The 26,193-nt window shown below is 40.7% G+C and overlaps 1 protein-coding gene across 2 annotated transcripts in view; it reads left to right on the top strand.

The window, feature by feature from the left end:
- LOC122551395 (disco-interacting protein 2 homolog A-like) overlaps positions 1-26,193 on the top strand; it is a 278,397-nt gene that overhangs the window by 99,344 nt on the left and 152,860 nt on the right. For both annotated transcript variants that reach the window (XM_043693215.1, XM_043693216.1), the window contains exon 3: positions 25,092-25,235. In XM_043693215.1, coding sequence (XP_043549150.1) covers positions 25,092-25,235 — 144 coding nt within the window. The remainder of the gene's footprint in view (positions 1-25,091; positions 25,236-26,193) is intronic.

Here is a 26,193-nt window from a genome sequence, read left to right as displayed (position 1 = left end):
TTATCAAGGACACTCGATAGTTGCTCCTTGAACAAGCTCCACATATCAATTACACTCTTGCCTTGAAGCTTACTTTTCCAGGCCACACATCCTAGGTCATGCCTCACAGCATCATAATTTCCCTGTCCCCAGCTATAACTCTTGCCCTGTAGTGCACACTTATCCCTCTCCATCGCTAGAGTAAAAGTCACCGAATTGTGGTCACTGTCCCCAAAGTGCTCACGTACCTCTAATTCTAACACCTGGCCTGGTTCATTACCCAGAACCAAATCCAGTATGGCCTCACCTCTTGTTGGCCTATCTACATATTGTGTCAGGAAACCCTCCTGCATACATTGGACAAACACTGACCCATCTAACGAACTTGAGCTATAGCTTTCCCAATCAATATCAGGAAAGTTAAAGTCCCCCATAACAACCACCCATAAACCTGCATGCTTTCAGCAACTTTCATCTTTTATGTCACGCATCATTAGTGGCAACTGCTAGTTCTTGTTTGCTAGTCAGTATTAACAGAGCTGTACTGCTTTGTGAAACATTGAGATATTACCTCAAGCAAATCACTCACTTTTATTTTCAACTTTTCCCACCACAACCTTTAAGTAGGAAAACAATTCCAAAATATGGCATTATTTCATGGCTTTTGCTGGAAATACAGTCAACTGTGTCACAAAATGTGAGATGATTGGACTATCTTTGACATCAAGGCAAAGTTTGTCAATATGGCATCAAGGAACCAAAGCAAAACTGGTGTCAGTGCGAATCGGGGAGAAAATGCTGCAATAGTTAGTCATGGCTGTCAGAGACAGCACGGTTGGAGCTATTAAAGGTCAATGACCTCTGCTTCAGAGCATCTCTGCAGGAGTTTCTTGGGGTAGTGTCCTTGTCCAACCACTTTCAATTGCTTCATCATTGACCTTCCCTCCTTCATTTGGTTAGACGTGGAAGTGTTCACTGTGCAATATTCAACACCTATCCACAATTCAGCAAGACCTGGGCAGCTTTGAAGCTTGGGCTGATGAGCGCTGTCAATATACTTGGCATTTAAGTGTTTTGTTTAGATTAGATTACTTAGTGTGGAAACAGGCCCTTCGGCCCAACAAGTCCACACTGACCCGCCGAAGCGTAACCCACCCAGACCCATTCCCTTACATTTACCCCTTCACCTAACACTACGGGCAATTTAGCATGGCCAATTTCACCTAACCTGCACATTTTTTTTTGGATTGTGGGAGGAAACCGGAGCACCCGGAGGAAACCCACGCAGACACTGGGAGAATGTGCAAACTCCACACAGACAGTTGCCTGAGGCAGGAATTGAACCCGGTCTCTGGCGCTGTGAAGCAGCAGTGCTAACCACTGTGCTACCGTGCCGCCCACTAAGTTATGGTAACCTTATTTAAGTTTATCTTTATGTGAATGGAATCCAGTTTCTTTCTGATTGTCGTGTTTATAAATACCTGGAATATTCATACTCCAGTAATCTGGCAGTAGAGATGGTAAATTTGTCTTACATGGAACATTACAACACATCGGCCCTCGATGTTGTGCTGACCTGTGGAACCAATGTGAAGCATATATATCCTACACTATTCTAATTCCATCCATATGTTTATCCAATGACCATTTAAATGTCCTTAAATTTGGTGAGTCTGCTACTGTTGCAGGCAGTTTATTCCACATCCCTACTAACTTTGAGTACAGAAACTACCTCTGAAATCTATCCTATATCTATCACCCCTCAATTTAAATCTATGTCCCCTCATGCTAGCCATCACCATCTGAGGAAAAAGGTGCTCACTGTCCACCCTGTCTACTCCTCTGATTATCTCATGTTTGAATTGTCACCTCTCACCCTTCTTCTCTTTAACGAAAACAGCCTCAAGTCCCTCATAAGACCTTCCCTCCATACTAGGCAACGTTCTAGTAAATGTCCTCTGATTCCTTTCCAAGGATTCCATATCCTTCCTATAATGCAGGGACCAGAACTGTTCGCAATACTCCACGTGCAGCCGCACCAGAGTTTTGTACAGCTGCGTGGCTCCGAAACTCAGTCCCTCTACCAATGACAGCCAATACCCGGTGTGCCTTCCTAACAACCCTATCAACCTGTGTGGCAACTTTCAAGGATCTATGTACATTGACACTGAAATCTCTCTGCTCATCTACACTACCAAGAATCTTCGCGTTAACCCAGTACTCTCTATTCATGTTGCTCCTTCCAAAGTGAAGGAGCTTAATTAAATCTGCTTTTAAACATGGGGTAAACCCTCCTGCTTAATTTAAACCAGCAGCACAAAGGATTTACGCCATGCAGTAATCTGTGAAAATTCGAGAGGCCAAGAACTATAGAGTGTAAAAATTAACAACTTTATTTCTTGAAGTATAACAGAGAATAACTAACAGGGAATAATTAACTCAGAGCTATTTACAATTCCTTCCTCTAACCTATCTTTTACTTTCCCTTCTATAATACTAGTCGGATAGAACTCCCCAATTTAAGATTTTTCAAATTCAAATTTCAAAACCAGCCAGCAGTCAAAGCTTCTTTCTATGTTTCTCTGTTGGTTTGCTCTCTAGGTCTGTGATGTTTTTCTCTGTGCAAACTCCTTCTCGAGACAGGTACCCCTCAGACAGTTCTGACGAGCAGCCTACATCTTTTGCTCTTTTGGCACTTTTCACCAAACTGTTCAATTTTTCCCAGTCTCATACCCCCAAAGTATTGAGTTGTGTCAATATTGTCTTTTAATATTGTCAATATACTAAATTCAAACTGGATTAGAGGTTGGTATTTTGGGGCATAATTTAAACCTATTGGCCGAATTCAAATTTGTTTTTGTCTCCATGCAACCAGTTACACTAGCTGCTGGACCAAAAGATTACATTATATCTTGTTCAGAATGCTTGGTGCTGTCAGGTAGTTCTGCTAGCTTTTAACTCTCTTAAAGGTGAAGTACATCCACAGCTTCATAACATTTTATTAAAAATGCATAACCAATTTGAGAGAATGTTGGTATACAAAAGTTCTTTTTGCAACGTTAAGTTTTTTTTTACTCAATTTTCAACGAGCAAAGCTGAGATTCATGGTAAAGGTAACATTTTGGATATGCAGGCTTACTGCTACACTGATCATACTATGTTCATTTTCTTGACCGTCACTTATATTCACTCAACTAAAGTAAGCAAAAGGACTCTGAAGGTGAAAGCCCAAAGCTTAGGATTATAGGGTCTTTACTGGGTAATTGTTTGTGTGTGTGTGTACCCGTGTGTTCAAAATAGGTTTTTTTTCCAATGAGTAATTGCCATTGAGTAATTGCCATTGTTTGTGCGCGCTTTATTAGGATTTGTGTGGCCCGCATTTGTCTCCCTTGTCAAATAATAAGCAAATACTTGCTGATTATGTTGTATCTTTTCCTAAAATTTGTGTTGGATGTATTTACCAATTATGAGGCAACATGTTGTATTTATGCTACTTTTCTTTGGGGATTATTGCATATTAAAACTCTATTGATTGGGATTTCAAAAGCAAGTATTTGCACTTTGTATGCTTGTATTTGCATTGTGAGCTTGCTATCAAAACAAGGGTATTAAAGCATTGCTGTATTAAACCTATAACCACTTTCTTGGGTGTTGGCAGTGCTTTTGATGGTTCAGTGGTAGTGAAGTGAGGAGAAAAGCATGCAATTCAAATTTGAAGTTCTGTCCAGAAGTTTCTAAATGTATGCCACATTTTTAAGTTTGTGAGGTTGCTAAATGATTGATTTAAATCTTTACAAGCTCACCTCATTGCACTTGGTTATCATCAAGCCTAAAATGATGAAACTTTCAACAATTGCATAGTTGTTTTGAAGCGATTTTGTTTTCTGTAAAAACATTTATTGCTTCATTTCTGACCATCAATGTATAACAAATTGCATGCGAATTGGATCGCAGTAGTTCCATTCCTGATGGTTCGGTTTAAATTTCCAAGTAAAATTACCCTTGGCAAACAGTTGAGAGAGACTGATGGATGGGGCTGCAATGGTATGAAATATCGAAATTATTACTGCAAGACAGACCTTCAAAGTAATGATGTCTTTGAAGATGACATTGTACAGATTCCTCGAGGGTTCTCTGTAATGCTGATGGTTTTAAGTGCAGTTTGCATATCTGTATGAGATCATAGAGGAATGCTAGTCGTTGAACAGACTGCTTTGTAATGTTATTTTCAGACATTTTAGCTATTATTGAGTCTGTGTGCTTCTGACTTAACAATGGGGCACCTTCATAAGAATGTAAAGTTTTCTGAAATGAAACCGGCTTGATTTGCTACTTCTTGACCTTTCCCAGACTGGCGATGCCAAAGTACAGACGCAGTCTCTTACGACATGTAACACTAACAAACAAGAATCTGCACAACAGAAGTAAAGATTTCCATTTAATCTTGTCACTTCCAACTGGGTTTTGTCACCATCTAAGTGAATAGTCATATTTGCTTAGCATTCTGGTATCTGTTCCATTAATTTAAAATGCGCCACACTAGTATTCATGTTGTTATTTCTGTAATGTCCAATGTGATTATGCCACTACCGATCCCTGTCCCTCACGCTCTCCTCTCCATCCTTCCCTCCTTTTATTCAGGGAATGAGGGCGTCCCTGGCTTAGCCTGCATTTGCTGCCCATCACTAAATGCCTAATTATCAACCACATTACTGGGGGTCTGGAGTCCCATGCAGTCTACACCAGATAAGGATGGCAGTTTTCCTCCCTAAAAGTAATTAGTGAACTGGATAGTTTTTTTTTCTGACAATTGGCAATAGATTCATGGTCATCATTAGATTATTTATTCCAGATTTTGAGTGACTTCAAATTCCACCATCTGCTGTGATGGGATTTGAACCTGGGTCCCCCTACATCTGGGGTTTTGGATAAACAAGCTAGTAATATTAACACTAGGCTGTGGCCTCGTCATTAATATACAATACGTGTATGTCTCTCTTTCTTTGTCTGTCTCTGTCTATTTGTCTGTTTACACTCTCCTGTCTGTCTGTCTGTCTGTCCCTCACTCCCCTCTGTCTCACTCCAGTTCGACTGGGGCAATACAACCATTATGGGCTAGGCTAAACCGAGAACAGCCAGGGAATTCCTAGAGGCATGGCACTCATCCACAGATTGTCTCAACAAACACATCGACTTGGGCCCAATATACCAGTCACTGCAGCGGACAACTGGAAGCGGCAGATACAAATCACTATAAATGCCGGAGGAAACATCACAGAAGCGCTTCACAGGAGGCTCCCAAGCACTGAGGATGTCACCTGGACAGGGGACGAAATGTCTGCAACACAAATTCCCAGCTCGGCGAATAGAACCACAACAATGAGCACTCAAGCTACAAATCTTCGCTCAAACTTTGAAGAGACTGCACAGGAATTCTCAGAGGCCTGGCATTCAAACTGGAACTCCATTAATAAACACATCAATTTGGACCCATTTACCAACCTCTCAGAAAAAGAATCGGTAGTGATATCACCCACCAGAACAGACCAAGACACACAAATAACAAGCAGGACAGAATACCAGCACTTCAGAGTTACTTAGCAGGGTGACGAAATTTCGGAGAACAAATCTTCTAGCTCAGCGAACAAACTTAAACCGTAATATGGACATTCATCAAGATGTCACCATCTATTTCACCACATCCTCTATCTTTCATGTCCTTGTCTACAGTAAAAATAGATGCAAAATACTGGTTTAGTTTTGCCCCCATCTCCTGCAATTCCACACATAGGCTGCCTTGCTGATCCTTGAGGGACCCTATTCTCTTCCTAGTTACCATGTTGTCCTTTATGTATTTATAAAATCCCTTTGGATTCTCATTTTTGAAGGCTGCTCATTTTCCAGCCTTGCCTTTTTCCTTGTGAACTACTGTCCCCAAACAACCTTTGAAAGCTCTTGCATAATACTGTCAAAATTGGCCTTTCTCCAATTTAGAACTTTTAACTTGCAGATCCTTTTTCATCACTATGTTAAAACTCATAAAATTATGATTGCTGGCTCTAAAGTGCTCCCCACTTACACTTCAGTCATTTGTCCTGCCTTATTCCTAAGAGTAGGTCAAAGCTTGCACCTTATCTCGTAGGTACATCCACATACTGAATCAGAAAATTTTCTTGTACACAACTAACAAATTCCTCTGTCTAAACCATTAGCACTGATCCAGTCTGAGTCTGTGTCTGGAAAGTTTGAAGTCCCTTACCGTAACTACCCTGTTATTCTTTCAGATTTGTTTCTCCCTTTCCCTGCTGATTGTTTGGGGTTCTATCATACAATCCAAGTAAGGTGATCATTCCTTTCTTAGTTCTCCATTGCAGCCAAATAACCTCCCTGGACGTACTGCTAGGAATATTCTCCCTAAGTATGGGTACAATGCTTTCCCGTAACAAAAACTCCAAACACCCTCTTCTCTTGCTTCCCTCCCCTCTCTCACATGCACACGCACAAGCACACACACACACATGCGCGCTCTCTCTCTCTCTCCTATACCCTGTAACATTTGTTTCCTGGAGCATTAAACTGCTAATCCTATCCATCCTGAGGTCACATCTCTGTAATTGCTATGATATCCCAGTCCCATGCCCTGAGCTAATCTGCCTTCTGTGTGTGGCCTCTTGCATTGAAATAAATATGCTTTAATTTACCTTGTTCTCTGCTTTGTTCCTGCCTGCCATGACTGGCTTGACTTACTCCTTTTCCCAACTGTATCAGTGTCCGAGTGATCTCTTTCCTCACTATCTGGGTCCAACATCACAACACACATCCCCCGCAACACACTTGCACACACCCCACTGGAGCAGCAGTGGGATAGCCCCCACCCAGTATAGCAACCCCCTCCATGGCAGGACATCTTCCCCTGGTACATCAGTCCCCATCCAAGTCAGGTGCAATCCATTCCTCCTATACAGGCCACTTGCACCCCAGAAGCGATTCCAAACATGTGAACTATTCTCCCCTGCACCAGCTCTTCAGTCATGCATTCATCTGCTCCATCTTCCTATTCCTCCCCTCACCACCTTGTAGCACTGGGACGAGAACACGTCACTACCCTTGAGGACCTTCTTTTCATATTTCTGCCTAACTTCCTATATTCTCCCTTAAGAATCTCATCCTTTTCCCTTTGATGGTTCCAATGTGCGCAATGACTTCCTGCTGATCCTTCTCCCTTTGAGAATATTCTGCACTCTCTCTGAGATATCATTTGATCCTGGCACCGGGCAACATACCATTCTGATTTCTTGCTGTCTGCAGAAAGGTCTGTCTGTGCTTCTGATGAGAGAGTTCCTTTTCACAATCGATCGCTTGGAACCTGATGTATCCCTCATTACATTAGAGCCAAACTCTACCAGAAACTTGGCTGTTTGTGCTACATTCCCCTGACAGTCCATCACCCCGACTTTTTCCAAAACAGCACACTTGTTTGAGATGAGGACAGCCACAGGAGAATCCTGTACTCCTTGCCTCCCTCTCCTGCTAGAGTTAACCTATCTACCTGACTCCTCTGCAGTTTTTCTCCCTTCCCATAATTGCCAACCACCACTCCCTCTAGCTCCTGTAAATTCCTCCTGGCCTCTAGCTATCGCTCCAGCTGATCCATGCGATCTGAACCAAACTTTTGCAGATAGAATAATCAGTCACATGGTTAAAATCACACAACACCAGGTTATAGTCCAATAGGTTTATTTGGAAGCACTAGCTTTCGGAGCACAGCTCATTGTCAAGTGGATCGTCTGTGAAGGAGCAGCGCTCCGAAAGCTAGTGTTTCCAAATAAATCTGTTGGACTATAACCTGGTATTTTGTGATTTTTAACTTTGTACACCCAGTCCACACCGCCACCTCCAAGTCAGTAATATGGAAACTCTTCCTAATCTCTCACATCAGACAGGAAGAGCAGATCACTCTGAGAATGTGTATAGAATATAAGCAGGGAAAGAGTTAAGTTCTGAGGTTTAGCTGAGCATAATTCAGATCAAATAAGAACTTAAAGTTTACAATGGGGCGCTGGAGGCAAGGGTAATGGGTTAACAAGGTGGAAAAGCATTCATTAACAGTATTGGAAGCATTCAGCATGTAAGGACAGTTTAAGAAGAAAATTATTCGTATGTGAAGCCAGTTAAGGTTAGGATCATTCGTTGTGTAACACCAGATTACTTTAATCTTTGCTATTGACACTCGCTGATTGTAACTGTCACCCAATCAAAATGTATGTTGCCTTATCTGGATGCTTCTCTCTATAAAATGACTATATAATTCAATAAGAAACTGCTTTTCCAGAGAAGCTCTTGTCTCTCTGCACATAGGTGACCATTCTCTCTCCCTCCATGGCCTGGAATAAAGATGGAGGTTAAGCCATACTGTGCCTCTGAGCGGTTGTTTCGATTGATACAGGGATAGGGAAACGGGATGACAACTCCACTAAATGCCATTTTTGCTCCTTAACAATCTGCAGACCCAGAGAAGAGCACTGTCTTACTGCTCTGAAAAAAGTGACTCAGGCTAACTTTATACCTATGTTTTATATTTTTAAAATCTAACAGAGAGAGATCTCAATAAAACATATAATCAAGAAGGAACCCACTCTATTTCTGTAGACTTACAGCAAGGTTGCATTTAAAATCTATGCCTTTATCTGTTCCTGCGCTGTGAGCTCTCCCACACAGGTTCCAAGCTCAGCTGTGAAATTTGCTGTTTGTTTTCTTTGACAGACTCAAATGTCCAGCGATACTTGAACTCAAACAGCAAAGGCATTAGCTGTGCAGATTTGCTGCTGTGTCAGACAGCAATGTAGGTTTCTTTCTCTGACCATGTGGACTCTGCCTTTGTGACTCTTCCTCCTTTTCAAAGTGCTGTTGTTTTGATCTTTTTTTTCCCCCAAAAAAGTTCCAAAACCATGACTAAGCTTATAAAACACTAATTACTGCTCCTGGAATTGAAGGACATCACCACCAACACTTAAAATACCTCAAAAAAGGAGCAGCCCTTACATCTGCGATTGTTCTCCCATCCTTGTCCGGATTCAACTGCATCTGCCATTTTTCTACCTATGCCTCCAACTGATCTGTATCCTGTGACAATCATCCTTATCTTGCACAACTGCACCAATCTTTGTATTGTCTGTAAACTTATTAATTCAACAAGCTACGTTTTCCTCCAAATCACTTTCATTGACCACGAGCAGACTAGGTTTCTGTATTTAAGAAGAATTGGTGTTTATCACAATTAAATATATTCTAGGTACAGATAATGAGCAGTTGACATATAACTGAGTTCAAACTCTCACCCCATAGAACTTTTGCTATATGGGCCAAGCAACTAGAAGGACAGTTCAGTGGTCCCTGATCAGAGTTAACTCAGATGATCCTTTTGTCTTGTCCAGACCTGCTCTTTGTCAATCTTCTTTCTCCAGGTACTTCCACTTGCACGGAGGAAGCAAGAAGCAACTGAAGCACAGTTGTCAAGTCTCTGATTTAATGGTTAAGAGCCACAGCTTATAGCAAATGATGAGGGGAAAATGAACTAGCTTCCTTCAGGCTTCACATGTTTTCGTAATGCAGAGAAAGAGCAACTCCATTTTCTGAAGTTCAGTGGTTTTTGACCAAACATTTGTATCCACAAGTTGTTCAGTTACCTGGCAGCCAATTAGTTAGTTTTTGACACCCATTAATAATGGGCGTTCAATGACTTGTTGCCGGTCAACTCTCCATTTACACACACCTTTTCACTCCCGCTTATCTGCCACCAGACTTCTCCTATTGCTTCCGCAAACAGCACTTATAATGAATATAAGATAATTTTGTCTTTGAAAAGTTCAATATTCTTGTCCACAATCCTTGGATTTTACAGTAGTCCTTTTCCCATTTCAGCCCACATTACAAAGTACAGTCAGTTCGAATATAAAGCGATTGTTCCATTTTTGTATGATCTTGCATTATAAGAAAATTGCACAAAAGTTGTGCCACTTAAACTAATGGGGCTAGATTGTGTTATAGACACTACAGATAAGGAAAGTTCACGTCTACCATTTCTTCAATTGCGGTAAAGCTAATTTGCCTTGAAAAAAGCACGTTGTTGCAGAACCGACTACAGAAAAGGTAATATTCTTGCTTCTGGGTCACTAAATATTTTACAACAGAAACAGGAATGGCTGGAGAAGCTGAAGGTATGACAGCATCTCTGGAAAGAAAGCAGACACTATTTTGGGTCCATTGACCCTTCGAAAATACAACTTCTCCAACAATTGCTGTTATCGTTTCAGATTTTCAGCATCTGCAATTTTGTTCTTTTGTTTTGTTTTCACAATGCATGTTTTAACTGGAATAAAGTTGCCTTCTTTCCTGGTGTAGTAAGTAATTGCTTTTGTTCCTTGGCAGCATTCCAGATGGTGCCATCATTGATGTCATTGTTAAGTCTACTTTTTAGGACTGAAATAGCATTTGTTAGAATAGCATGGCTGTTTTGCTCCATCTATTGGACCATATTATCTCTATCTACATTTGACATAAATCTGGTTTACATTGAAATATTTCAATTTTTATCTGGAATGATGAAGCTCTGTGTACAGATCTTACATTGTATTGCTTGCAACAGTTAGAGCAAGAGTTTAAATCTTCCTGTGTTAAATAGTACATAATGAATGTTATTTCCCTATGAATAGTCAGAACAATGCAACGTGGTACCAGTAATAAGTTGCACCTTAACTCTGTGGAGTCATTCTTTTGAGTGTTTGATACTGAAACAATTGAAGTCATAACACACAATAAGGTGGCAAAAGGTTTATTTGGATTTTGACCATTCAGTTGTTAAATGCCAAACCAAAGAATTGTTCTGTGTGTGGTATTTGTGTCCATGCAGAGTTCTGTTTGCTGTAATTTTGATTCCAATTTGTTCAAATGAAGTCAAGTTTACTTTGCAGAGACCAGATATATTGTTCATCATTGGATCAAAGAAGATGTGTTTGATTGAAGAATTTAAATTGGGAAATCTACAATCTGGAAAACGCAGAATAGGATTTGGTTGTTTGCACCTGTAACTGAATGCATTTTACTGCAAGGAGTGTGATGCAACTGTGATATCTTTGCAGAATTATACTCACTGCCACTAATGTTATAAAATTAGAATATTAAGTCTTTGAACAGTAGTGATGTGGAAACCTTTCTGATGATATCATGACATTTAGATGGTAAATGAAAAGTATTGGCATGTTTTGACTGTTAGTCCACATGTAAGGAAGAAAGGAGAGTCTGACCCAAATAAGCCAAATTTCTAATAGTTGTGCATTATTTCCATATGGTTGTGTAGATCCCAATCTATCCTGAAAGCTTGGTTCCCAAGAATTGATGGTAGCTCACCTAACCACAGTTCTCTCCAGGTCAGCATATTATGTTGCATAATTGTGTTGTAAGAATACTGATCTCCAAATTCTAGTCAGTGCAGGTTTAGCTGTGCAGGATTCTGAATGAGTTGATTGTTTTGCTGAGATGATACGTTGAACAATATTAAAGGGCTCTAGACTGTACCTGCTTCCCATCCAGAAAGCTGTGGATAAGTTTCATTTTGGAGAAGAGAGTAGATAGTTTCTAACTTATGTTTTGCTATTATCATAGCCAATATTCATCACTTCAGCTTTATGGCTCTTTGGATGAGGGTTTCTTGTTGTTCTGAGTTTGAATCTGTGTCAGCAAAGATTGATCATATGCATAGTAACGATGAATAGTCTAATCTGTTTGCAAGTACTTAGTTAGTCAGTGTGATCATAGATAGCTCTTGCCTTTTTTTAAATTGTCTGATATGATAAATAGAAGCAAGAGGTTGGGGTGTCATCCCGTTCCCGCCTCAGTCAAAGCAAAACACTCAAATGCAGTATGGCTTTACCTCCCTGATCTTCCGGGTCCTGGAGGGAGAAAGAACGATCGTCCATATGTAGAGAGACATGAGTTCTGTCTTCTCTGAATAAGCAGTTTCTTAATGAAATATATAGTCATTTACAGGGAAGAGCATCCAGATAAGGCCACCTACATATTAATGAGGTGACTGTTACAATCAGCAAGTGTCAGTAGTAAAGATTAAGCAGTCTACAGTTACATAATAAATGTTCTTAACCTTGTTAACTGGCTTCACAAAATGAATACTTTTCCCCTCCTTAACTGACTGCTGCTTTTTCTTAAAGGGCTTTATATAATGAAAGCCTTTTCACCTTGTTAACTCAGTAACCTTGCCTCTAGTACCTCATTGTTTATTGCAAGTTCTTATCTGATCTGAGTCATGCTTAGCTGAATCCTTTTGTTTCACAAAACTTAACTCTTTCCATACCTGCTCATACCTTATGCACTTTCTTGGGGGTAGGGGGGCAGGTGTGCAGGAAAACAATTTGAGAGACTATTTACATGTTGGAGAAGTCTTGCCATGTTGTGTTTTTCAAGGATAAAGGATTCTAATCCGTATTAGCAGAATTACATGGGAATTATAACGTAGTAGCAGACTTGTTAGACTATCCATATTGTGTTGGTGTTGCTTTACCATGTGAGCAGCAGCCCTTAGTCAATGTACTGCTATTGTTGGTCATCTTGTCTATCTTGAGAATCTGAACCCTTGGATTTCTCTGCTCGTGTATCACCCAACCCCTCCTATTCAAATAGCTGGTTTACTTTATTGAAGCCAAATGTTCAACTTTTCACTGACACTCCCACTTCAGATTCCAAAACAAACACAAATCTTAATGTGACTGTCCTCTGCTACCAAGTGAGTGCTGAATGTTGGAGACCTCATGGTTCAGTTGAGGCATTACAAACACTGCCTTCTAGAGTGATTGTTAAGAAATGCTAGACCAATATTTGGAAGAAGAGTGGCAAAATTCTCCTTGTTGCCCAACAAGTGACAACACTACATCAGATAATTTGATCATTACTTCTTTGTCTCAAGATCTTGCTGTGCTAGATTTCTGAAATTGCAGCTGTGACTACACTTCAAAAGTAGTTAATTGGCTGACAAGTGCACAGGGTATTCCACAGTTGTGCAAATGCGATATAAGTGCAAGCCATTATTCTTGCACTGACAATGAACTACATCTGCAACTTTGTGCTTCTACCACTCTTTATCATTCTCCTCTTTCTGCTTCATTTGGTTTTCATTTGATTACTATGCTTGCTATTACAGCGCTTGTAAATCCCTCTAGCTGTATATTCAAATCATCGATGGAACCAATGGAGATAAAACATTTAGAGCAGACATGTATGGGCCACATATATCCTTGACCTGCCACTCTTTCCAACAAGGTCTTCAGTGCATTTTCCTCACTTTCTCTTGTTTGCATAATCCTTCACATTAAGTCGTCATCTTTTTGTCAGAGATCAGAATTTTTGCTCGTTCAAGGACATGACTACATCCACTGAATTTTGTTGATCCAACAGATGATCACTCCTCGAAGAATGGGTTGAGCCAAGTTTTGTTTAATTCTGGACATGCATTACAGGTGTCCAAGAGTGAAAAATAACCCTCGTAACATGTGGAGTAGTAAGGGTTAGCTGAACTTGTGACCAGCAAGTAATATCAAGCTGCTTAACATGGTGCAAGTGGATATGATCCAGGCTGACTTAAAAATTGACCTTTACAGATCTTAAATGTTTTGGTAGTCCTTGCTCATCTGGTGCATGGCTGCAGTGAGAAACTTCAAATTGCTAATGATATTTCATTGGTTTTTTTCACCCAAGTGTATATGTACAGCTGGAAATAAATTTTGGTGGAATCCGCATCCTTTTTTCCTATTGCTGCTGAGGAGAAACACTGGGCAGAACTCCAGGGAAGTTGATGACAATTCAGATTAAGCGCTTAAATTTGGCCATTATTCTGGAAGGATTGCTTTTTATTTGAACAAGAATTGTTGATGGTCAATTCTTTTTGTCGTCATCTTAATACAGAGGTCAGCTGATTGAACAGTTTGTTGGGTGGTATGAAATTTTAGTAATTTTTAGAATTTGACAAACATTAGCTTCACATTTTACTGTAGTGATGCCATATACGTGTTAATTATTGTCACCTTGTCAGAGGGACTGCAGCAGCAGGTAGATAATTCACTGCCATGTTTTTGAGACCTATAAATCAATTTAGTGCAGTAATAACTGTGCAGCGAGGGAGTTCAATGGTTTGCTATGGTGCTAAGACTTTAGTACTTTGCTGTTCGTTAATTAGAATCTACGTTTTGAACAGTGCCTCCTTACTTTAAAATAGGCTTTTAGGCAACCGGCTTGTTTTCCTTTCGCATTCGGAACCACGTTAAATATTTTCCCCTTTATTGTAATGTTTGAGGAAGAAATGATGGAACATCGCATTAAGTTCTTGAAGCACTCAAAAGCACTCAAGTGCAAATATTGTTACATGTGGCAGAACACAACCATAAAAGAATGGCTGTATTCAAAAAACAAAAAATGGCAAAGTTATTAGAATATCTCACTCCTCTTCAAGCGGTGTGGTATCTTTATGTCGACTTGAACAAACATAATCTGATGTTTGAGTTGATTTCTCACCTGATAAACTGAAAGTCTGAAAATGCAGCACACCACCTCATTGTACTCCATTGAAGTGCCACCTTATATTATGGGCATCTTCTGAAGTGCACCTTGAACTGACAGCATTCTCAATTAGAGACTAGAATGCTACCAGTTAACAAGCCTGACATTTTGAAGCAACACATTGATGAAGATCGGAAAGTATCTGTCAGTTTTCTCACCTCCATTGCCTTGAAGGTTTGTATTTTTCTTGGATAGTTAAAATCTTGTCTACTTAATAATAGTTATTAATGCGTACCTGAATTTACCTACTCATTTCATCCTGATTTTACATTACATTGTTTGATCTAAACATAGTGTTCCAGTAATAAAGTTAAACCTTTGCTCTACTGCAACTGAATCCAGAAGGATCATTCTGTAAACATTCAGTTTAATCCTAATGTTCTTGTCCTATAATACTACCCCATCACAGTTTAACCTTACTCTTCAATGTTTATACATGTGTACTTCCTGATGAATCCAGAACATTTATTTCTCAATCTTGATCCAGCTGCAATCATGTTTTTAATTTTTTCATAATTTTCAGTTTTAATTATTAATTTATTTGTATTGATTTCCCAGTTTTCTTGAATTCTGCAAATTTTGCATGTTTTTACTTGGGATTTGGAATCAGGTTGGAAATGTCTCCTCCAGTTGATCCACTGTCCATGACAGTGGCAGTTTTAAGGACATGTACCAGTGTTCTTGATTGGAGGCGAACATCGTGGTGCTGAAATGGGTAATCTGCCGAGGTGCCATTATCCTTTTCCCCCAAAGTGATGACACAAACTCCTAGCATTGCATTAAATAGGAGCTGTGCTGTGTGATACGACGTTGTATCAAGGTCTGATGTCAGCATGTTGGAGAAGGCTGGCATGAGACTTGAGAACAATGATGGTGTGGCCATATTGTAGAGAAAAACCTGTTTCTCTCTTACTGAAATAGTTGTAAGGTCAGGTACAGGATGATAAGAACAAAGAATAAATAAAATTTACAGCCCAGGAACAGGCCCTTCCGCCGTTCAAGACTAAGCCGATCCAAATGTACTGTCTAAACCTGTTGGTCAATTCCTAAGCATCTGTATCCCTCTGCTCCCCACCTACTCATGCATCTGTCCAGACACATCTTAAATGAATCTGCCGTGCCTGCCTCTACCACCTCTGTTGGCAACGCGTTCCAGACGCTCACCACCCTCTGTGTGAAGTACTTGCCACATGTATCCCTGTTAAAGTTTCCACCTCTCACCTTGAAAGTATGACCTCTCGTTATGGAATCCTTCACCCTGGGAAAAAGCTTGTCTCTATCCACACTCTCTGTACCCTTCAAGATCTTGTAAACCTCATTCGGGACCCCCGCAATCTCCTTTTTTTTCTAATGAAAACAATCCTAACCTACTCAACCTCTCTTCTTAGCTAGCACCTTCCATACCAGGCAACATCCTCGTAAACCTTCTCTGCACCCTCTCCAAAGCGTCCAATACTTTTGGTAATGTGGCGACCAGAACTGAACGCAATATTCTAAATGTGGTCAAACCAATGTCTTGGACAATTTTAACATGACTTGCCAGCTCTTATACTCAAATCCCTGCCCAATTAAGGCAAGCATACTATATGCCTTCTTGACCACTCTATCAACCTGTTCAGCAACCTTCAGGGTACAATGGACCTGCATTCCCAGATCTCTCTGCCCATCAACTTTCTCCAAGGCTCTTCCATTCATTGTATCATTCGCTCTAGAATTAGTCTTGCCTAAATGCATCACCTCACATTTGTCTGGATTGAAATCCATCAGCCACTTTTCCGCCCAATTCTCCAGTCTATCTATATCCCCCTGTATTCTTTGACAGTCCTTTATGCTTTCTGCTACTCCACCTACCTTTTTGTCAGCTGCAAACTTGCTGATCATAGCAACAGTGCTCTCTTCCAGATCATTTATGTATATTACAAACAACAGTGGCCCCAACACTGACCCCTTTGGAACACCACTGGTCACCTTTCTCCATTTAGAGAAACTCCCTTCAACTACTATTCTGTCTCCTGTTGCTCAACCAGGTCTTTATCCACCTAGCTAGAACACCCTGCACACCATGTGACTTCACATTCTCCATTAGTCTACCATGGGGAACCTTATCAAATGCCTTACTAAAGTCCACATATATGACATCAAAGCCCTTCCTTCATCTATCAACTTGGTCACTTCCTCGAAGAACTCTATTAAGTTGGTAAGACACGATCTTCCCCCGCACAAAACCATGTTGCCTATCACTGATAAGCCCATTATTTTTCTGAACATAAATAGATCCTATCCCTCAGTACCCTCTCCAGCAACTTTCCCACCACCGAAGTCCTCTCACTGGTCTGTAGTTACCTGGAATTTCCCTACTACTCTTCTTGTACGGGGGGCAACATGGGCAACCTTCCAATCCTCTGGCACCTCACCTGTATTTAAGGATGCCGCAAATATGTGTCAGGGTCCCAGCTATTTCATTTCTCGCATCCCTCAGCAACCTGGGATAGATCCCATCTGGTCCTGGGGATTTGTCCACCTTAACCTCTCGACTACCCAACACATCTTCCCTACTTATCCAGACCCAACGTGATCCAGACTAATCAAACTTCTATCTCTAATCTCAAGATTCATCATGTTTCTCTCCCCAGTGAACAATGATGCAAAGTAATCATTCAGAATCTCACCCACTCTCTCTCAGGTTCGACACTCAGCCTTCCTTCATTGTCCCTTAGTGAACCAATCCTTTCTCTAGTTACCAACTCTCTTCTTTTATAAGAATAAAATGTTTTGGGATTCTCCTTAATTCTGCTCGCTGCTAGTTCATGACCCCTATTAGTCCGCTTGATTCCTCGTTTAAGACTTATCCTAATCTTCTGATATTCCTCCAGGGCCTGTTCTGTTCTTAGCTGCCCAGACCTTTTCCTCTTGGCTAGTCGTACAATTTCTCCTGTCATCCACAGTTCGCAAATCTTGCCCTTCCTATTCTTTGCCTTCCAATGATGCACCTGGAACAAGGCCAATGACTCTGCTCCATCTCCCAATCTTGTAATGTACTGATTTATATTAGTCCCCATACTGTCCACAAGGATGCCTGGTTATATCTTAATACACTCAGCCACAACATCCAAGTATTCTCAACTCAAGTATCCACAAGTGGGTGATGAACTACCAGAAGGCCCAGGCTTTGAAAGCTTCGACTGAGGACAGGTTGGGAGAGCATTATGTAACCGTGATTAGAGTTGTCCAACCTTTGAGAAAGCAGAAATCCCAATGATTAAAGAGATCTGAATCAGCTCACAGAAAAACTGGTGAATAGTGGTTGACACTGCAGTTCCTGTGTTGATTAGCAATGTCACTTCTACCTTGACAAATTTAATGCATTTGCTGTAGGACAGTCCTTATCGTTATACATAAGACAGCCTCTTTCTGAAGGAACTTTGGTGTTTGCCTGGCTTTCAGGATATTTAAGTAACGTAACATCTAGTGGGAAGTAATGCCTTTGCACACAGATGGAGTATCTGAGTCGAGCAGCATTGGTGCCTGTGTTTATTGTCTTGTTAGAAGTGCCCAGCCCTGTCACAATTCCAACACTTCTTTGGAACATCCTTTTGGTGGGATCAAATACAGGGTTTATCATGAGATAAGACAGCAAGAATTGGATCTGCGCTTGCTGTGCAGAAATCTGTTGGACCTGACTTTTCAGCCTGAGGTTTCCATTTCCATCCATGTTGGCAGTCAGCTCCCTGCTGGTATCCTTTTTTTTCTGGTTTTTGGAGACCATTTTTTTTCCAAGTTCTGGATTTTTGTGAGCCTGCATTTCGAAGAAAGACAATTGAAGTCTGCCACTCTTCAGCATCTTCAGCTCCATCTGGACATGTCCATCACTCACTGCTTTTAACAGGTGGCCCTTCAACTGCCTGCTCAATTTGATGGAGATATCCTGGAGACAGACACGATGAAACAACTTCATGGATGCACAAAATGTCCTTTCATTTGGATTTCTTGTGTTCCTCTGCTCTAACTGTCAAGATACTCTTGCCCCCTAGAAGCTGTTGTCAGAACCTCAGATCTGCTGAAGACATGTTTGAACATCTGTACCTCCTCTTCTACTTACTGATAGACTTTCTCACACTGATGTTCCATCATGACTGCCAGCTACCTACTTCTGCTGCCCCTGGATGCCATGTCTAGCTGTATGTTTTCAATCCATTCTTTAGTTTCTGGATGATTGGGTGTTTCTGGTTTTCCCCTGAATCTATCTCATTTCCTATTAAACAACAACTATTGGAAGGATGTTGTGAAACTTGAAAGGGTCCAGAAAAGATGACAGGGACGTTGCCAGGGTTGGAGGATTTGAGCTATAGGGAGAGGTTGAATAGGCTTGGGATGTTTTCCCTGGAGTGCCAGAGGCTGAGGGGTGACCTTATAGAGGTTTATAAAACCATGAGGGGCATGGATAGAGAAAATAGTCAAGGTCTTGTCCCTGGGGTGGGGGAGTGCAGAACTAGAGGGCATAGGTTTAGGATGAGAGGGGAAAGATATAAAAGAGACCAAAGGGGCAACATTTTCACGCACAGGGTGGTGTGTGTGTGTGTGTGTGTGTGTGGATGGAATGGGCTGCCAGAGAAAGTGGTGGAGGTTAATACAATTGCAACATTGAAAAGCCATCTGATCTGGATGGGTGTATGAATAGGAAGGGTTTGGAAGGATATGGGCTGGGTGCTGGCAGGTGGGACGAGATTAGGTTGGGATATCTGGTCGGCATGGACAAGTTGGAGTGAAGGGTGTGTTTCAGTGCTGTATGTCTCCATGACTCTAAGTATAATGTCCACTTTCACTTCCTTCCAATGTCGTGTCAAGGAAATGACTCTGAAGAGGCATGTGGTAGCTCTAAGTTTGGCCTAAAGGAATTATTCTGACGGCTAACACCCGAGTCTGCAATGATCCAGCTTCAGCCTCTTGTCAAAGTCAATGCCAGTTTAAACTCTTCCACCATCTGCTCCAGCTCAGCCAGGTGTCTTTCAACTTTAGTCCCTGTGTTTTGATACCTGTGTTGTGGATTTAGCCAACTACACTAGAAATTTAGGGGAGATTTAAGTATTCTGAAGGCCCAAAGATGACGAAGGAGGAATTCTTCATTCAACTGGCATTTGGTCATTCCAAATATGAAGGAAAATTCAAATTAAATTTGGCAGTGTTTATGGAATTTATTTGGAATTAGGTTTTTGATTAGTATGGGGATCAAGGGTTATGGAGAGATTGCAGGCTAATGTGGCTGGAAAGCATAGCCATGATCGAATGATGAAGGACACTTGGGCCTAATTGCTGCATTCTGCTCCTAAATCTAATTGTCTTATTCCATGACCTGACGTATGATCATCTTTCCCATCATGCCTCCTTGCCTCAAAGAGAGCTTGACACAGCAATGTCCATTTAACTGCTGTAGTTGCCATCTCTCACTTGCTGGTGGAGATTCTGTTACGTGTGATTATCCTGAACAATCACTTGAGTTACCTCCCTGAGTAAGCCCATGCTTGAGTTGAAGCACTAATTTTTGACAGATATATTTAATACATCTGAATCTGATAACTAGTTTTTTGCAAAACATAACACTTATAAAAACAAATGTGAATAAAGGTATCTGAGCTTTTCAAGAGGGGACAAACCTTGTCTCCTGGTAATACTTATGCAGGAAGTGTGTTTGGGAAACTGCTTCCCATGGTTGTAGTGCTGCAAAATGACATTGCTTGACTCATTATGTTGCTATAAACAGTTTAAAAGTAGTCCTTGAGAACAACTAGAACAAAATTTATTGCAAGGTACCGGAAGTTAATTTATGTGATGGATTTCATAAGAGCAGCTCTGCATTGAAAGCAGATGGCATGTGCAACTGGAAGAAAACAGTATGTACAGTGTATTTGTCAGCAATGATGTGGTGGTGCCAGTGTTGGACTGGGGTGGACAAAGTCAGAAGTGTCTCAACACCAGTTTATAGTCCAACAGATTTATTTGAAATGACAAGGTTTTGATGCGCTGCTCCTTTCGGTGAAGAAGGAGCAGCATTCAAGCTTGCAATTTCAAATAAACCTGTTGGACTAAAACGTGGTGTCATGTTACTTCTGACTTTGGAAAATATGTTCAAGGAAAGCATTTGCAGCTGCGATGAAAAGGGAATGGAGGTATTTTAGTGAACATATCTGGAACAAGAAGAGAATAAAGACCTGGATTAGAATTGCTCCACAATGAACAATGAAAAAATGCAACATGGGGGACACTGAAATAAAATAACTATTATTACAGCTCGGGAAGTGATTGCAGGGCCCTGTGCTGAGATCTTTGTATCCTCAATAGTCGCAGGTGAGGTGCCGGAAGACTAGAGGTTGGGTAACGTAGTGCCACTATTTCAGAAAGGTAGTTAAGAAAAGCCAGAGAATTATAGACCAGTGTGCCTAACATCCAGTGGTGGGCAAAAAGTTGGAGGGAATCCTGAGGGACAGGGTTTACATGTATTTGGAAAGGCAAGGACTGACTAGCGATGGCCAGCATTGCTTTGTATGTGGCATAGTGTATCTTACTAAGTTGAAGTATTTTGAACAAGTGACAAAAAAAATTGATCAAAGCATAGCAGTAAACATTGTCTATATGGACTTTGGTAAGATACTTGACAGGGTTTCTCGTGGTAGACTGGTTCGCAAGATTAGATCACAGGGGTAACTAGTCATTTGCATCCTTTTGAAGGTAGAAGGCAGAGGATGGTGGTGGAGGATTGCTTTTCAGACTGGACGCCTGTGACCAGTGCTGTGCCACAAGGATCGGTGCTACTTCCACTGCTTTTTGTCATTTGTATAAATGATTTTGATGTGAGCATATGAGGTATAGTCGGTGAGTTTGTGGATGGCACAGAATTTGGAGGTGCAGTGGATAGCCAAGAAGGTTACTTCAAGTACAATGGGATCTTGATTAGATGGCCCAGTAGGCTGAGGTTTGACAAGTGAAGTTTAATTTAAATAAATGTGAGGTGCTGCATTTTGGAAAGGCAAATCTGGGCAGGACTTATACACCTTTATGGTAAGGTCCTGGGGTGTGTTGCTGAACCAAGAGACCTAGGCATGCAGATTCATAGTTGCTTGAAAGCGGAGTCGCAGGGAGGTAGGTTAGTGACTAAGGCGTTTGGTATGCTTTCCTTTATTGGTCAGAGTATTGAATGTAGGAGTTGGGAAGTTATGTTGCAGCTGTATAGGACATTGGTTAGGCTACTTTTACATTACTGTGTTCAATTCTGGTATTCCTACTACAGGAAGGATGTTGTGAAACTTCAAAGGGTTCAGAAAAGATATACAAGGATGTTGCTTGGGTTGGAGGGTGTGATTTATTTGGAGAGGCTGAATAGGCTGGGGCTATTTTCCCTGGAGCATCAGAGGCAGCAGAGTGATCTTTATAAAGGTTTCTAAAATACTGAGTGGCGTGAATAGGCAAGTCTTTTCCCCAGGGTGGGGAGTACAGAACTCAAGGGCATATGTTTGGAATGAGAGGGGAAAGCTATGAAAGGGACCTAATGGGCAACTTTATCACACAGAGGGTGATACGTGTATGGAATGAGCTGCCAGAAGTAGTGTTGGATGTAGGTACAATAACAACATTTAAAAGGCATCTGAATGGGTATATGAATAGGAAGGGTTTAGAGGGATATGGACCAAGTGCTCACAAATGGGACTAGGTTTATTTAGGATACCACATTGGCATGGACAAGTTGGACCGAAAGATCTGTTTCCATGCTGTATAGTTGTATGACCTTACTAGAGCGTGAGCACTTAATATGGAGAATGTTGCAATAGATTGAGGAGACAATAGAGAAAAATGCTCAAGTTTGAGCTGATGCTCCATTTGAGTCCTTTGAATTAACCTGCAAAATTCCAGAGGCTTCTATGAATGTTTGGGACTCCAGTTCTGCCACATTGTAGTTTGCAGCTGTACTTTACTTTTATATATTAAATGTATAGAGATAGCTTGATAATTTGTGGCAGAAGTATATTCTTGAAACACAAATTAGCCATAGTTTTAAATTGAATTCTGCCATTTTGCTGTGGGACTGCAAAGTCAGAATGAATGGCCATTTATGCTTTGTTTCAGAGTTGGTAGTTAGGCTTGTCAGTCTTGATTTCCACAGTCTGAGATTAAAGCTATTTTTTTTAAGTTTTCAGTCATTTAACAAAAGTAAATCTCTTATAACACCACAGTGGAGTCATATAGCATGAAAATAGGCCCTTCAACCCAACTTCTCTGTGCCAACCAGGTTTTCTAAACTGACCTTGTCCCATTTGCCTACATTTGGACCATATTCTGTCAAACCTTTCCAATTCATGTACCTGTTAAAATGCATCTTGTGTGAGGAATATGCTTCCTGCTAAATCTTCAGAGTTGTCGAACTGTTCATGTTTATCCCTTGAAGGACATTTTTGATTTTTATCTGGGCCTGAACAATTTACGGCATCTTTCCAAAGAATATGATCAGTAAGTATGAGCTAAAATGGAGTGACAGAATCCTATTACCTCAGTCAAGATAATGTGACCTCTGACCTTAAATTTAGTTCAATTCAGTGTAACTTTACTGGAGGATTGCAGATTTAAGTTACATGAAAATTTCAGTTTGGTTTAAGTGGAAGAATTCCTCTTCTTGTCAAACACGGTCTTGGACTGGGGTGGACAAAGATTAAAAAGTCTCAACTCCAGGTTATAGTCCAACAGGTTTATTTGGAAGCACTAGCTTTTGCAGCGCTGCTTCTTCAGGTAGTTGTGGAGCAGGATCATAAGATACAGAATTTATAGCAAAAGGTCACAATGTCATGCAACTGAAACAATATATTGATCAAACCTAGATTGCTGTGAAGTCTTTCATTTCAATTGCAACTGTACTTGATTTTTGAATAACTCCAGCCAGTTCATCATGCTTCAAGCTTCGTATGTATTGTTAAGTATTAATCCAAGAGGTATGTTAGGATCTTAATTCTACTGTTTCTTCATGTTATGTACAAATTCACATCTGTCTGGTGTAGTCTGGAAGTAGTCTAATACAAGTTGTTGGGAAAAGAAATATCTGAAGACTTGTTTGAGAACTGATTTGAAAATTCAAAGCTACTAATTAGTCTGTAGTCTTTGATTCATCCTTTCAAAAGAGTATCAAGTTATGCAATGTGGAAATAGACCCTTTTAGACTAACTCCTCTGCACCAACCAGATCCACGTGCCAGCATTTGGCACATATCCCTCGAAACCTTTCCTATTCATATATCCATCCAAATGTCTACTAAATGTTGTAATTGGGTTGATGGTTATTTTCCAAATTTAGGCCACAATTAATATCATTTAAAGCTTTAATTTGACTTTGGGAAATTCTTAATCTGTTCAAAGTTTGTGAGAAGATTTGTGGCTCGGGTGCTCGTTGCTGTGGTTCTGTTCGCCGAGCTGGAAGTTTTTGTTGCAAACGTTTCATCCCCTGTCTAGGTGACATCCTCAGTGCTTGGGAGCCTCAAGCACTGAGGATGTCACCTAGACAGGGGACGAAACGTTTGCAACAAAAACTTCCAGCTCGGCGAACAGAACCACAGCATTCTTAATCTGTATCTCAATCGATTGCTTTAATTGGTTTTTTCCGATTTGTGAAGTTTTTATGATTGCTTCATGGGATATGGGTGTTGCTGGCAAGGCTGGCACATGTTGCAGATCTGAATTGCACATTTCTGTGCGTCTAGGGTCATTAACCTCAGCCCCTGAATTCTAATTCCAGGGACATTACTACTGTGCTGCCATCTTCCCATTTCAAATGCAAATATTAAATTTTGATTTAGGAAGGTGGGATCATGTTTGGAGGGTTGGTGTAGACTTGATGGGCCGAATGGCCTGTTTCCATATGAATCTATGAATCTACATTTTTTTTTAAAAGCCAAAATATCATATCTAACATCGGAAGTGCAGTGAAAAGAAATGCTGCGTTCGTTCTGCCAGTAAGGGCAGTTGTGAAACACCGATAAATAGTCAAATTTTTTATGTAAGTTCGTGTTGTATAAATGAGGAATTCAGTGTCTGAAACGAGACGATACTGGATATAACACATTTGCTTATGCAGCCTTAGAGAGGCATTATTTAATGTAATTCACCATGTTTATTTGTCATTGTGAAGTTTTAGTGATGGGTTATTGAACCTGACTAGTGCACTGAAAGCTCCAGATTCCTGTTTAAGTTTACAACAAATGATCTGTCCTGACTTTATATCAAAACCAAACAAAATCTGTTATTAACACTCTAAAATAACGCTACTTAATTGAAACAAAGTCATTTCTACACTTAGTGGGGAAAAAGATGAAGAGGGTGGTTTAGATGACTGCAGAATTCTTACTTCTGTTTCCTAACTACCCCTCAAATCGAAGTTCTCCTTCAGCATGTATACTGTGGAATTGCATGTTCGGTGAACCAAAGTTAAATCGTACTTTTTAAAAATTCTCTCTAAAGGTGTGGATCCTTCTTTTCAAATTGAGTCCAGGCTCCCAGGACCGATCCAGCCTTCACCTTTTTCCTCCTCTGTCGCTTTTGTGGCTGCAACCAGGCAGCCCAAATCACGAGCCTCTAATTCCAGGGATGAACGCTATCGATCTGGTAAGTCATGCTTCTGCTCAGCAGAGGTGAGGAAAGATTGTCTTTGTTATAAAAATGTTTTTTATTGCCTTTAAATACAGAGGAATCTTGATTATCCAAACAACATGGTTGGGGAGTATTTTGGTTGGATAATCGAATGTTCAGTTAACACAGTTTAGCCAAGCATCAGGACCTTGCGATCTTTTTCGGATAATCCAGGTTCCTCTGTATTGCATTTTAAAAAATTTTATTGATCCAGAATTACATTGCTGCTATTTTCAACCCTACAACATGCCTTCAAGTTTCTTTAGCAGTCTTATAGAATTCTAATGAATCATTCCTTGGGGCCAAAAGCATCGTGGTAGTCTGATTCACTCAGTTGCAAATTAATCAAGTGAATTTTCGCATTTCATGCCACCTTTGCACCGTTGTGATTTAGTTTTGACTTGGGGAAGAATAAAATAGTCCACTAAACATGGTGTCCTATATCTTAGTTTTTGTAAGGATTTGGGCAAATGAAGAAGGTAGTGGAGAGAATGTATCTTTTCCCTCTTGAGGTTTAACTTTCAACTTTTCCATCTGCTCACAAAACTCCAAAGGCAGAAAAATCTTGCGTTTATATATAGAGGAACCTTAATTACCCGAATGTCAATTATCGGAATTACGGATTATCCGAAGAAGATCCCAAGATCCCGTTAAAAATGTTACTGTACAGCAAAGAGGTGTTTCCAACACCAGTTGCAACTTTTGTTTACAATGATTAAAAGTGAAGTTGGCTTACTAAAATGCTGCTGAGAACAGTCCTGGACATTGATGGGAGGCCAGGCACCATCTCCAAATGACGTGTCTGTGTCTCGTTCTCTTACCCGCCTTCTCGTTCTCTTACCCGCCTTCTCGTTCTCTTGCCCGCCTTCTCGTTCTCTTGCCCGCCTTTGGGGGCGCGCTCCCCCGCCGCCTTTGGGCGTGCTCTCCTCCCCCC

This window comes from Chiloscyllium plagiosum, chromosome 7 (genome assembly GCF_004010195.1).
Source record: "Chiloscyllium plagiosum isolate BGI_BamShark_2017 chromosome 7, ASM401019v2, whole genome shotgun sequence".
Lineage (NCBI taxonomy): Eukaryota > Metazoa > Chordata > Chondrichthyes > Orectolobiformes > Hemiscylliidae > Chiloscyllium > Chiloscyllium plagiosum.
The sequence above is the reverse complement of the archived record's forward strand: the minus strand, read 5'-3'. Positions and strand labels throughout refer to the sequence as shown.